The sequence below is a fragment of the Trachurus japonicus genome, chromosome 18, assembly GCF_045865225.1.
Source record: "Trachurus japonicus isolate A0001 chromosome 18, Traja_1.0".
NCBI lineage: Eukaryota > Metazoa > Chordata > Actinopteri > Carangiformes > Carangidae > Trachurus > Trachurus japonicus.
Window position 1 is genome coordinate 8,142,365 of NC_140924.1, and position 14,614 is coordinate 8,156,978.

General features: G+C 39.0%; 1 protein-coding gene across 9 annotated transcripts in view; it reads left to right on the plus strand.

Annotated features, from left to right (window-relative positions):
- Positions 1–14,614, plus strand: part of dysf (dysferlin, limb girdle muscular dystrophy 2B (autosomal recessive)) — a 143,544-nt gene that overhangs the window by 41,676 nt on the left and 87,254 nt on the right. For all 9 annotated transcript variants that reach the window (XM_085760245.1, XM_085760237.1, XM_085760241.1 and 6 more), the window contains 7 exons: positions 166–306; positions 1,834–1,863; positions 1,971–2,006; positions 2,163–2,204; positions 3,698–3,799; positions 7,129–7,290; positions 13,780–13,954. In XM_085760245.1, the coding sequence (XP_085616371.1) occupies positions 166–306; positions 1,834–1,863; positions 1,971–2,006; positions 2,163–2,204; positions 3,698–3,799; positions 7,129–7,290; positions 13,780–13,954 (688 nt within the window). The remainder of the gene's footprint in view (positions 1–165; positions 307–1,833; positions 1,864–1,970; positions 2,007–2,162; positions 2,205–3,697; positions 3,800–7,128; positions 7,291–13,779; positions 13,955–14,614) is intronic.

The window sequence follows — 14,614 nt, forward strand, 5'->3', positions numbered from 1 at the left end:
GATGTGGTGACGTTTTTTTGTTTTTTTGCATTTGTGTTATTGTGAAGTCGGTCTTAAATTTCATCTTAAGTGGCATTAAAAACGTCTTAAAAAGTCTTAAATTTAAGTTGGCTTAAGCTGTAGGAACCCTGGTTTTACTGTTGGTCGATGTTTCTGTGTTTTCAGGGAGCCGATGAGTTCATGGGTCGCTGCGTGTGTCAGCCCACCTTCACCCCCTCCCCACGACTCGCCTGGTTCCCCATTCGCCGCGGGGACAAGAGCGCCGGCGAGCTGCTGGCCGCCTTCGAGCTCATCCAACGGGAAAAGGTCGGAGGTCAAACTCAAACTCTTCATCAGCGTCATTTCCTCATCTCTTCTCCTTCTTCTGACAGTAGCAGAAGAAAAGAGCTTCAATGAGAACTCAGAAAGTGTTTTTAAGAGCAAACCAGCGACTATTTTTAACTAGGAAATTGAAGAGCTTTGGTGTAAGTCGACATATACTGGAAATGACATACAGAGGCCTTGTTGAAAGTATTTTGCAGTTTAATATACTGTATACTGCAAAAACTCAAAATCTTTCCAAGAATATTTGTCTTATTTCTAGTCAAAACTAAACTCATTCCACTTAAAATAAGACTCATCACCTAAAAAGTAACTTGTTTTTAGATCATTTTCACTTGTTTCAAACACATTTTCACTTCTAATAAGTAGAAAAATCTGCCAGTGAACGCAGGTTTTTTGTGCTTGTAATAAGGAAGAAAAACTTGCTCCACTATCAGATTCTTCTACTTATTTCAAGTGAAAATATGCTTGAAAGAAGGAAAAAGTGTCTAAAAACAAGCTGCTTTTTAATGTAATGAGTCTTATTTTAAGTATAATGAGATTTGTTTTGACTAGAAATGACATTTTGACTAAAAATAAGACAAATATTCTTGGTAGGATATTTGATTTTTTGCAGTGTAGCTGCCTGGTATGGCAACCTGAAGGTGCAGCAAAAAAAAAGAAGCTTTCCTTGATAGTAAACATTGCTGGGAACTAAGCAACGTCAACTCGGTGAGCTGTTCAACACTGCTTCAACACAGATATCTGAGGATGTTACACATCTTAAACTTAAACTCAGAGTTCGAACTGCTCCCATCCGGCCGAAGATTCAGAGTTCACAGGATGAGCCGGGAAATTTTTAAGAAATCCTTTATTCCACAGGCCATACAAGCTCTGAATATGTTGTGATTGTTGACTGCACCTGGCAACCCCCTTAGAGATGTTGTTGTATCTGCTGTTGTTGTCTGTGCCTGTTTTACACAACATTTCAGTTTGTTTCTTGTTTCTATGTCTTTTATGTGTAGCTACACTGCAAAAACTCAAAATCTTTTCAAGAATATTTGTCTTATTTCTAGTCAAAACAAATCTCATTATAATAAAATAAGACTCATCACATAAAAAGTCGCTTGTTTTTAGACACTTTTTACTTCTTTCAATCATATTTTCACTTGAAATAAGTAGAATAATCTGACAGTGGAGCAAGTTTTTCTTTCTTGTTACAAGCACAAAACAACTTGCTTTCACTGGCAGATTTTTCTACTTATTTCAAAAGAAAATATGTTTGAAACAAGTGAAAATGATCAAATAACAAGTTAATTTTTAGGGAAAGAGTTTAGTTTTGACTAGAAATGAGACATTTTGACAAGAAATAAGACAAATATTCTTGGAAAGATTTTGAGTTTTTGCAGTGTATGCTGTGGAGTGCTCTGGTTGTTTTATGCCTTTTTGTCTTGGAGAGGCCGAAGACAAATTTCCACTAAACTCTTTCTATCTTCTGTCTATCTAACCCGTCTCTCTGCTTTGTCTCCTCAGCCGTCCATCCATCATATTCCAGGTCAAGAGGTCAGTTTGTCTTTTTCTTTCACTTCTTCCACCTTTTTTCCTTCCTCTCTGTTTGTTTTCTGTAGTTTGTTTTCGTCCTCTTAAAGCAGCTCCTCTCTCGCCCACAGGGAGACATCATGACCACCACCCACGTCCTGGACGAGGTAAAATCCAACAACTCAAATTCATTTTTATCAGTTTATTCAATTATTTTCCCTCTGATGTGAATATTAGAAATCAAAATGACGATGAAAAATGTGTTGTTGTCGTTTCTCTGACTCTTTATCTTCGTCTCTTTTTCTTCCTCGTCGCTTCGTCAGTTGATGTTTTCAGGATTCCTCTCTGAAAACCTGCAGCAATGGGTACAACACACAACACACGACACTCACATCTCCACAACACACACACACACACGCATGTCACAGAAAGTCCGTCTTTCTAAAACTTCTCGTTTCATCATGTTTTGTGTTTCCATTTTGTCACTAACCACATTTTTTTTAATGTACAGTATGTATTTACTCGTAGTTGTTTTGTATGGAAGCCCAGAGAGGACAAGTTTCCTAACTTTAACAAACTTTATTTTTCTTGATCACAGAATTCATTGATAATGTCTTTGTTAATTTTAGTCATCTTAACCTACAGTAACAATTAGTTTCCCTAGTATTTATTCTTAATTTTAAAATTAAAATAATTTCACAAATAAGAATAATAAAAAAAAACTTTATTGCTTTTTAGATTTGTTTTTGACGACCTGCACTACAAAAAAAAAGAATATTTGTCTTATTTCTTGTCAAAATGTCTAATTTCTAGTCAAAACTAATCTCTTTCCACTTACATAAGACTCATCACCTAAAAATTTACTTGTTTTTAGTTAATTTTCACTTGTTTCGAACTCATTTTCACTTGAAATAAGTAAAAAAATCTGCCAGTGAAAGAAAGTTTTTTTGTGTGCTTGTAATAAGAAAGAAAAACTTGCTCCACTATCAGATTATTTTAAGTGAAAATCTGCTTGAAAGACGTAAAAAGAGTGTAAAAACAAGCTACTTTTTATGTGATGAGTCTTATTTTAAGTATAATGAGATTGTTTCTGACTAGAAATGAGACAAATATTCTTGGTCAAGATATTTGAGTATTTTTTTTTTTTTTTAAGTATATTTTTTTGGCGTTTTTGAGAATAATAAAGTTTGTTGGATCAAGATCAAAACTTTATTTTTGTAGGTATCAATATATTTGATTGATTTTCTTTATCAGTGATCAAACATCATTGATTAGACGGGTCCTCTCCAGCCCTCTGCACTGCAAAAACTCAAAATCTTACCAAGAATATTTGTCTCATTTCTAGTCAAAAATGTAATTTCTAGTCAAAACAAGTCTCATTATACTTAAAATAAGACTCATCACATTAAAAAGCAGCTTGTTTTTAGACACTTTTTATGTCTTTCAAGCATATTTTCACTTAAAATAGTCTGATAGTGGAGCAAGTTTTTCTTCTTTATTACCTAAACCTGCTTTCACTGGCAGATTTTTCTACTTATTTCAAGTGAAAATGATCTAAAAACAAGTAAATTTTTAGGTGATGAGTCTTATGTAAGTGGAAAGAGATTAGTTTTGACTAGAAATGAGACATTTTGACAAGAAATAAGACAAATAATCTTGGAAAGATTTTGAGTTTTTGCAGTGTGCAGATTGTTGTTTCACTGTTGTTTTCATCGTTAACTTCATTTGTCTGGATTGAATGTTATGTTTTTACGTCTTCATTTATAAACATTTACTAATTAACTGTTCATTAATTTTCCTGCTGCTGAACGTTGCCTCTCTTTTTGTGTTTCGTCCTGTCCTGCGTTCCTATTGGCAGCCGGACGAGTCGGACCTCCCGTACCCGCCTCCCCAGCGAGAGCCCAACGTCTTCATGGTCCCTCAGGGAATCAAACCCGTTCTCCAGAGAACCGCCATCGAGGTCTGTCTACGATCTACTCGCTCTAACTAACCAACCAACCAACCAACCATCATTATTAGCTGCGTTTCCATCACAGATTTTCGCAAAATAAAAGTGATATATCAGAAACTTCGAAAAAGTGCAATTGCTATTTGCGGGTGTTTCCATTGAAAGGTGTTTTGTGAATGAGCCGTAATCTATAGTCTCGCCATATCCCATAATTCTCACCCCACGAGACTTCACTTTGAGGAAGATGGACATAAGCGTCTTGCGTTCCTATGGTGACAGCTAGGGTGGAAAATTTCCAGTAAATTTCTGGTAAATTTCCAGAAACCTTCCATGGGATATTAAACTGGGGAATTTTGGAAATATTACAAATTGGAAACCTTCCATGAGAATTATGGGAATTTATGGGAATTAACTGGAAATTGGGGGTAACTTTAACAAACTGTAGAACATAAATGTAAATATTTAGTTTTGTCATAAGCAGACATCCATGCAAAATAATACAATTAAAAAACATGACATTTCAACAGATTTATTTGTGAGTAGAACTTTATCAAGTTTTAGTTATTGTATGAACAATCAATTCTTTTACTGAACAACAAAAACATGAATGTTGAGTAACCCGTACTGAGTAGTCCGTGCATGTGACTGAGGAATAGCATAGATATTCAAGTGTACTTGCATTAAATCTGGTTGTTTTAGCCAAGATTATGCTACAATATATTTTCCCCCAACTATATTTAAGTTCCCTGTTAACTCATTGAGTGCCAACCACGTAATTTCTCGTTTTTCGTTCCCATGCGTTGAGTGCCAAAAACGAAATTTTTCGTTTTTTGCTTTTTTTTTTAATTATGAAAATAGACACTTTAATACACATTATATGTAAATTTGGGGACTCTACGACGAGGAGAACTGAAATAGATGACGATCAAAGTCACATGACAGCTCATGATCTGGAAGTTTTTATCATAACTCAGCTTCTGCAAATTGAGTTCTGCATGTGGATGCAGCAGCTGCTCTGCTCTCGCTGCTGCTCCAGCTGCTCGAGCTGCTCCAGCAGCTCAGAGCAGAAACTCTCAGCCGACTGTCCCGCCCGGTCTTCATCTGGAGCAACACCGTGTCCTCCCCAAAGTCCTCCCGCGGTAAAATCTGATGGTCTCTGGACCAAAGCAGACCGGCACCACCGACCCGTACCACAGACGGACCGCGACCACCGGCGGGACCGGTGTTTGTTCGCGAGCCGCTGTGGCCGGCAGAGCCTCACGTTCCGCGGCGAGAGGCTGTGACACGGCACGGTGCGTCTGTGTTATTGCTGTTTAGTGGCGCCCCCCCCGCCCCCGATGGTGGTTTTGTGAATAGAACAACAATTGTTGTGTATATTTATCTTATACGAGCCCTTTGATCCAGAAATGCGAGTGTCTGAAGAGCGACAGACACAAACAGCGCACCTTTCATAAAAGACGCTGTATCTCCTTTTCTAGAAAAAAAGGAGGGATTTTGGTGAAACCCAGCCATGTTTAGCTTGACTTTTCTCAGGAACGGAGGCACGTAGAAACAAACGGTTTGTGGCCATTTGAAGGATAAAGTTAAACCTTTCAAATGAGCTACAGTATGTGTTGGTGGCAATAATATAGAATACACTATGGCTCTAAAATAAAAAGTCAAATATGGTCTAATTTGCCGGTACACTTGACTAAAACTTTGGAAAGGAGCGCGGCACTCAATGAGTTAAGAAACTGGAATTTGGAATTTGAACTGGAATTTTGTTAACTGTAATTTTGTAAATTTCGGATTTATTCCAATTTATTCCCGTTAATTCCCAAGGAAAGTTTCCAACTTTGAAAATTCCCAGAATTTTGCAACCCTAGTGACAGCACAGCGATCTCAGCTGCTACAGCATTGCTGTTTTGGTTTTTAACAAAGACGAAGGCAGCGTTTGATTGCTGAAAGACAAAGCCTGTGTGGCGCTGGCAGCGTTGATGAGGTGCTGACAACAATATACGGTGGTTGTGTCCACACACCCGTACTGGTTTATGTGACTAAAGGGGACATGTTCCACACACCCATACTGGTTTATGTGACTAAAGGGGACATGTTCCACACACCCGTACTGGTTTATGTGACTAAAGGGGACATGTTCCACACACCCATACTGGTTTATGTGACTAAAGGGGACATGTTCCACACACCCGTACTGGTTTATGTGACTAAAGGGGACATGTTCCACACACCCGTACTGGTTTATGTGACTAAAGGGGACATGACGGCGCAGGAGGGAGTGGGAGTGTGGATGCAAGCCAATCTCCTTCAACCATGCACGGAAAAGGGAAATGATAGGAAAGGTTTCTCTAATGTATTGAGAATAGGGTTGCAAAATTCTAGGAATTTTCAAAGTTGGAAACTTTCCATGGGAATTTATGGGAATATATGGGAATTAACGGGAATATATGGGAATAAACGGGAATAAATCCGAAATTTACAAAATTTAAGGTTGGCCCTTAACAGGGAACTTAAATATAGTTGGGGGAAATATATTGTAGCATAATATTGGCTAAAACAACCAGATTTAATGCAAGTACACTTGAATATCTATGCTATTCCTCAATCACATGCACACTGCTTACTTTTTTTTTATTTGGGGGGGGGTAGTAATATTTTACTCAACATTCATCATGTTTTTGTTGTTCAGTAAAATAATTGATTGTTCATACAAGAATTAAAAGTTGATAAAGTTCTACTCACATAAATCTGTTGAAATGTTTTTTAATTGTATTATTTTGCATGGATGTCTGCTTATGACAAAACAAAATACTTGCATTTATGTTTGGATATGATACAGTTTGTTTAAATTACCCCCAATTTCCAGTTAATTCCCATAAATTCCCAATAATTCCCATAAATTCCCATAAAGGAAAGTTTCCAATTTGGAACATTTCTAAAATTCCCCAGTTTTACTTCCCATGGAAAGTTTCTGGAAATATTCCAGAAATTTACTGGAAATTTTCCACCCTTTTGCAACCCTAATTGAGAAACAATGCCCAGGTCAAACCAACACAGCGTGGACACACACAACTCCGGTGACGCCGGTGACGAGTAGAAAAGCGAAAAAAGTGTTTCCATTACACTTTTGCGATAGTACACGTTTGTATCGATACGTCTGAAAAACCACCTCATGAGAGCGTAAAAACTTTTTAGCGATATTTGAGAGTTTCCATTACCAGTTTTTCATTTCGATATTTAGGTTTTGCGCATTTCAAGGTGTAATGGAAACGCACCTACTGTCATCGCTCCGGTTTGTTTTCTGTTGCTGTGCTGAACTTCCTTCTTCCTTCTCGTCCGATCAGATCTTGGCGTGGGGCGTCCGCAACCTGAAGAGCTTCCAGATGTCCAGCGTCACCTCGCCGAGCCTGCAGGTGGAGTGCGGCGGCGCCACCATCCAGAGCTGCGTCATCCGCAGCGTGAAGAAGAAGCCCAACTTCGACGTCAACACGCTCGTCCTCGACGTGGTGAGAAAGTTCAAGTTCAATCGGCTGCTGCTTTTTACAGTACAGTAGCGTCTGTGATGCGGTTCACGTCGCTCGTTTTGTCTTCATCAGAGGAAAAAACCACAATAACGACGGAGGAGGAGAAAAAAAACAAAACAGCGGTAACACTTTATTTGACGCTTATCTCTATAACACATTATAACCAGACTTATAATGAGGTATAATGCAGTTATAGCACTGTATAACTTTAGTTTTAAAGGTGTACAGAAATGGCCGTTTGTCCCGTTTGTCGCGCCGAGTTGTCACGAGCTGCAACACGAGTTTACCCGAGTAAGGAAAACAAATTTGATTGGTCGTTATCGAGCGGGCGGGACATTCAAAGTTTGGGGCGAGCCCGAGCTCTGTGTGTGTGTGCGTGTCTCAGACATTTGAATGACGGATTACGGATCCAATATCAGTGGCTGGTGAATCGTGTGCAGGCTGACGTATAATCCGTGCGCCTGCATTATCCAATGCGAAAAAAAAAATACACACTTTCATCCCGGATTTACTCAAAAATAGAATTTTGCACAAAGTTTGGCCTACAACGTCTGAAAGATGAGTTATCACATTAATTTTATGATCCAGAGTGGGCTCAAATTCAGTTTTCTTTTCTGTACACCTTTAAACACTCATAAATGATCAAAATGCTTTATAACAATAATCATAACACACTATAAAACATTTTATCTTGACTTATAAGGTCAGGTATTATAATACGTTATAATTGTTAGTAACTCCACATCGATAATGCATTATAAATTTATATTGTTATAATGTGTTATAATCGCCTTATAAACCATCATTATAAACACTCATAACAACACAACACAATAAGCATAACACATCATCATCATCAACATTTCATAATGGCTTATAAGATCAAGTATTATAATAGAGTTATAATGCTCTATAATGTGTTATGCTTATTGTTATAAAGTCTTATGGTAATTATAATGATAGTTATACATGTTTATAAGCCAATTATAACACTTTTATTTTTTTATTTTTTTAAATATATTTTTTTATTTTATCCCACATAAGACGCTCATATGACAAACTACAAAAATGGGGGAAATAAAGTAGATAAAACAGCACGCAGACAAAAAAAATAAAAAAATAAAAAAAGTAAAAATAAAAATACAACTTACAAAAAAAAAAAACAACCAACAAAAAACACTAACAACAAGAAAACGAGATAAAAATAAGTTATAATAATAAGAAACAATAAGAAAGCTATTTATAAGATTACCACAGTTTACCTATACATCTTTCATTTACTAAAAGTCAATCAATCATTTGTGAAAAAAAAAAAAAATACAGCCGTACAGTTTACATGATAGGAAATGGTTGAGGAAAAAGAAAAGAGAAAAAGAGGAGGGGAGTGTAGACTACCCTGCCACTAATTCTATGATTGTTGAATTATAACACATTATAACTATATTTATAATGCATTATCGATGTGGGCATTGTCAGCGAGTTACTAACAATTATAACGTCAGTCAAGATAAAATGCTTTATAGTGCGTTATGATTATTGTTATGAAGCATTTTGATCATTTATGAGTGTTTATAACTATAGTTATACAGTGTTAGAACTGCATTATAACTCATTATGAGTATGGTTATAATGCATTATAGAGATTATAGAGGCGTCAAATAAAGTGTTAAAACAGCTGCTGCTTTTCTTCTTCCAAAACAAAGCGGAAGATACAGAAGGAGCAGAGATGGATGTGGCTGTTGGCAGACGTAGCTGCAGGGCGGGGGACTTCTCCCATGGCTACCAGTGTGTATACATTACTAATGGAGAATAAATGCAGGGTGGAGATCTTTGTCGTCTTACAACTGCTGACTGGAAGCTTTTACACAGGACGGCGTCGTGTTGTGTTGTAGAACGGGCTCATAAATTTCTCATGGTAGCCTACGTACGTGTCCAAACTCACCGCTGATCCAGAAACGACGACGATGATGATGATGAATGACAGGTGGAGTCGAGACGAGGAGCCTCGTTAATGTGTAATTCAGCAGCCCGGGAAGTCGTTAAAATCAATGATGATTATATTAAAATAATAATAATAATGAAGTTGTGCAGGATAAGCGGTTATATAGAAATGAATGAATGAATAATGCAGTTGGAAGTTAATGAGGACGTGGTAGAGGGAGGGAGGGCTGGACACAAACCCGGTGGATGTTTTCCATGGTGATTAGTGGATAATAGTATTAGAGTGGTTGTTTCTGCTGCCCCCTGGTGGCAAAAAAAATCAGTTACTGCACGGTTAAAGGGATAGTTCACCCAAAATTCAAATTTCTAAGGGCTGGGAGAATTTTCAGAGTCCTCCGTGGCCTCTCTGAGTTACAGGGGGTCTACGTGCAGCACTGCATGTCCATATGACGGTTGAGAACGGAGCTCACTTTTCTTCGTCCAAAAAGACACACCAAAAAAACATCCAAATACCTCCATACTGCTCGTCTGTAATGTCCCTCTTGTATTGAAGCCCCAGCATGAGAAATTGTTCTGAAAAAAATTAAATAAGTCTATATTTTAAGCTTGTTTGTAGCGGAAGCTCCTCTTCCTGGTCCGTCCAAATCTCGCACGATTTGCATTGACACCCAGTTCACGGCGCCGCAAATCGCACGAGATTCCGGCAGAGCAACACTGGGAGCTTCCGCTACAAACAAGCTTAAAACATAGACTTTTAAAAATTTTTTCGGAACAATTTCTCATGTCGGAGCTTCAATACAAGACGGACATTACAGACAAGCACTATGGAGGTATTTGGATGTTTTTTGGTGTGTCTTTTTGGACGAAGAAAAGTGAGCTCTGAAACTTCTCCCAGCACTTAGTCCACATGAGGGTGAGTAGATAATGAGTGAAATTTGAATTTTGGGTGAACTGTCCCTTTAATATTGTCCCACAGGTTCAGGTCGGTAGTTTACAGGAGAATCAAAACAGTTTCATCAGGAGGATACGAGCTCCTCTGCCCCGGAGCGCAGAAGATCCACTGAACCACAGGAAGCTCCAGTTAATTAAAGCCGTTGACGCTGCGGTAACGCTGAAAAGGTCAAAGCTGCAAACTGTAGGAAATATGAACATCAGCGCCAGGACAGCTGCTTTTTCTACTTACAGCTGCTGCTGCTGCTGCTGCTGCTGCTGCTGCTGCTGCTGCTGCTGCTGGCTTCATGCAGCTGCACAGAGTTTATAAAAGTGCCACTGGTATTTCTGAGGGATCTCCTCACCTCCTTTCATCCCTCTTTTTTTATTCCGATCTTGAAATAAGATCGTAGATGATATTTTAGTTTTTCTGCTATCGATCATTTGACTAGATTTTAAAAGGACACGTGGTGAAATTAATGGATGAACTTTTTTTTTTCAAGCTAGCTTCAACCTTAAGATGAAAAACATGAGCTTTTAAAGCTTTAAATCTGAAATAATTCTTTATTTTTAGTCACATGGTGGAAAGAACTCAACATTTACAGAGCGTAACTATTCATTCAGACATTCAGCTGTATAGCAACCACCTTTAGATTTACATTTCCTTATCAAAGGGTTATTTATATTGATTGGCTTAGTCAGCTTGATCACCGTCCAAACTTTGCTTTGTTTTGTTTGTTTTTAGCTTTTTTAACCTTATTTTTTCGTCTTCATTGGTTCCAGTTCAGCTGCAAAACGTCTCAAGCTAGCTGCTAGCTGTGCCTGCTGTTTACTTACGCTAGTCTGGTTTAACGCGACTGTGTTTATATGAATATATAATGTATGTATGAACTTCCAGCAGTGGCTGAAAATGAAAAGGTTAAATAATATTTTGGGCCCAAAAACCAAATCAAGCTAAAGCTAAATGCTAAATAGATGCTATAAAGCTCCGTGGAGGTGGACGATAATTCAACAGTACGAGCTCCTGTTTTCACAGTCAAACCGTCTCACGCTCCATTGCTAATACAAGATTATTGATTATAGCAGCTTGGGGGTTTTTATGGTCATAAAAATGACTTTGTGAGCCAAACTACACCAAACCTCAGCTTCACTGTCGCCCTGCACGACGTGTCTCTAATCCAGCCGCTTATTTAAATCATGCAAACCACTATATCGTGGGCAAAACAGTCGTTACTTATTCTTGAAACGTAAAACTGTCCTCTGAGAATGTATTTCCACTGAGTTTACATCGCTGCCACTGCATTCCACCTAAGTGTTTTCTTATGAAAACTGAAATATGGAAATATTATGCACATTTTTTTCCTACCGGCAGCTCCAGAAACGAACTCAGAGAGTTTAATGTTAACAATATTAAGGTCTGAAGTTGATCACCTCAGTGTTTTATTATGACAGCTTTAACTGGAGGATGGAAATGCTCACATATTTTCCCTTTAAATACAGATCCTTGCTTTGGCTCCGCTGCTTTAATGTTAACAAGATTAAGGTTGTTGCGTTGACCACCGCTAAGGGTTCGACAGCCTCCGCCGGACTGTGGAAATTAGTACATATTTTTCCCTTAAATTCCACCCCCGAGCTGCGTCCAGGCCTTTAACGTTAACAATATTAAGGTCTTAAGTTGAGTGCGTAAGTGTTTTCGTTTGCCACGGGGGCACAAGAAAATGTCATGTGCATAGTTTCCCTAAATACAAGTCTTTGAAGGGTCAAACCTCTCTCAGTTTATTGTGCGAGTTGAGCATCATCAGCTCCACTTAAGCCTCGCTTAAAGCCAGAGAAGTCAAACGGATTAGTGTCACCTCCAGCAGCAGCAGCAGCAGACCTTGTTCAATGAGACTATTGAGGAAGTCAAGTCTGAACCACCGGTCGGCGTCACCTCGGCTCTCGGAGACGAACCACAGAGGTGGAGTGAAGTCGAGCCCATCGAGTTGGGGTTTTATTGAACTTCACGTTTGTCAACTGAGAGACAGTCAGCAACTTTACTGATGGTCTGTTTGTCTTGTGAGGCTTTTTCCTACCTTTTCTGAACCAGTCGTTGCAACAAACAGACTGAGAATCAAGAGGTACAACCACAGAGTCAGGGTTGAGACAGGAAACTAAAGACAGACGGACTCAGACAGGTTGAACAGTGAAGAGTTTTATTCATTTTCGTGACTAATTCCATTTTGAGATAATAGGCTGAGCCTTACTGTCTCATTTATGGCTGTCTAGTATCACTGTTTTTACATTTAGTATCTCTGTCCTTACATAACTTCTTGTATGTCACTGTACGTCAAATTAACTGTCACTTTGTGGTATGTCATTGCATTATGTTGGCTTATTGTCTTTATTCTTTCTTCTTTTGTGTCACTGTTGTTGTATGTGCTTTTATTGTCTATATTTTAATGTTATACTCCCCCTCTCCCTTGCCCCTTAGGAGGTCTTTCACCTCCTACCAGGCCATTGCCTTAATAAGAATGTATTCTTAGCAATTCTTGCCTGGTAAAATAAAGGTTTACTACTACTACTACTAGCAATAATATTGGTCATAACTTATCTAATATCTTATCATTTATGAAGCAACCTTCCTCAAATGAACAAATACAACAGACACAATGGAAGCCAAAAACAGGGCAGAGATAAGTTGTGAAGGAAAGTCAAACAGAAAATGATTGGAAGAATCAACTCATAGAAACACGAATCTGATCGGCACAAAAAGCAATAAAAGGACAATATGGAGACCAAAAAAAAAAGGCAACGTCACCCAAAACAAGTCAATAGAAATTGAGGCAGGTCGTTCCCTCATCTTTAGGTTTAAGCTTCAACCAGAAGGGCCCGACCTCGCACATGTCCGACCACCTTTGAGTCTGGTACCTGTTGCTCTTAGTGGGAATTGTTGGGTGTCTGCTGATAATATCAGTAGGAGAAGGTCCAGAGTTTCCTTGAGGTCATTTCTGATTGGCGTCAGACGAATAAAACAGACCTGATAATTGGTTCCTGTGGTCAATGTGAAGGAATAGGTTGTGAACTCCCACGGGACCGACTGCTGCTGCCACATCTGTGCACTGGATAGAAAGTCAGCACAAATTGGATTACATAAAAGACAAAAACTTGTGTGAAGCTTCTTGTGCACATGCTTTTTCCCCCCCATCATTTCTGAGAATAATTCAAACTGTTGTGTTGACATTTGATGACAGTCGGTGGTCGCCGGCGTCACTTTACATGTAAACGTTTATTCAAAAATCCTAATTTGATCCTAAGCCGAGGCGACGTTTGTGGCCTGATTCCTCCCTCGAAGATTAGATCTCGGCCTCGATGAAGTCATTTCTTCCTTTCGTTTCGTGGGAGGGGCCAACCAAGGTGTAACGATGCCCTGATTGGGCGGTCAGCAAGGCGTGACCAATCAACCCCAGACAGTCAGCAGTCAGATCCAATCAGCATCAGGCGGGGAAGGTGGCATAACCAATTAGAGTTGGGTGTCGGGGATCCCGGTGCAGCCGCGGGTCAAGACGATACCAAGTTGTCTTTTACTTATTTTCTCCTTCTCCTTCCTCTTGTGTTCTTCAGAGACTCCCCCGTGAGGAGCTCTACATGCCGCCGATCGTCATCAAAGTCATCGACAACCGTCAGTTTGGGAGGAAGCCGGTGGTCGGCCAGTGCACCATCCGGTCTCTGGAGGACTACCGGTGCGACCCGGAGGCGGAGGGAGCAACGGTGGAGGAGGACGAGGAAGGATGGAGGCGTAAGTGGTGGTGGATGGATACGAACACGCAGTGGTGGACAGTAACGGAGTAAATTTACTTGAGTACTGTACTTAATATCCAGAGGATTTGTACTTTACTTGAGTGTTAGATTTCTCTGGTACTTATTACTCTTACTTGAATACATTTCCAAGACAAATATTTTTTACTTTTACTCGAGTTAATTTCTAGGAAGGCTGAAAAGTACTTGTTACTTTCAGGTCTGCTCTTTTTTTTTTTCCTCTAAAATCCTATTGGACACAAGCTGTGTTTGTCAAAGAAGGAAACCCTAACCCCTAAAAGCAGCACATCAGTGCAGCTGCTTTCAAAGAGTTCATTCTCAGAAACAAGAGTTAAAAGCTCCTTAAATTAATTTAGAAAAAATTATAGTAATTCATTGATATGAAAAATAAGAAATTTACTCTTACTCTTACTTTTAGATTTAAAAGCATGTACTTTTGGATACTTAGCTAAATACCTTTAAAAGCAAGTACTTTGTTACTCTTACTCGAGTAACATGTCAACTGAGCTACTTTTACTTGTAACGGAGTAAATTTTGACCAGTAGTATTTGTACTCTTACTCAAGTACTGGGGTCGAGTACTCTGTCCATCTCTGCGAACACGTAAGACGAAGAGCCAGAGCGGTCATTGATGTTGACGT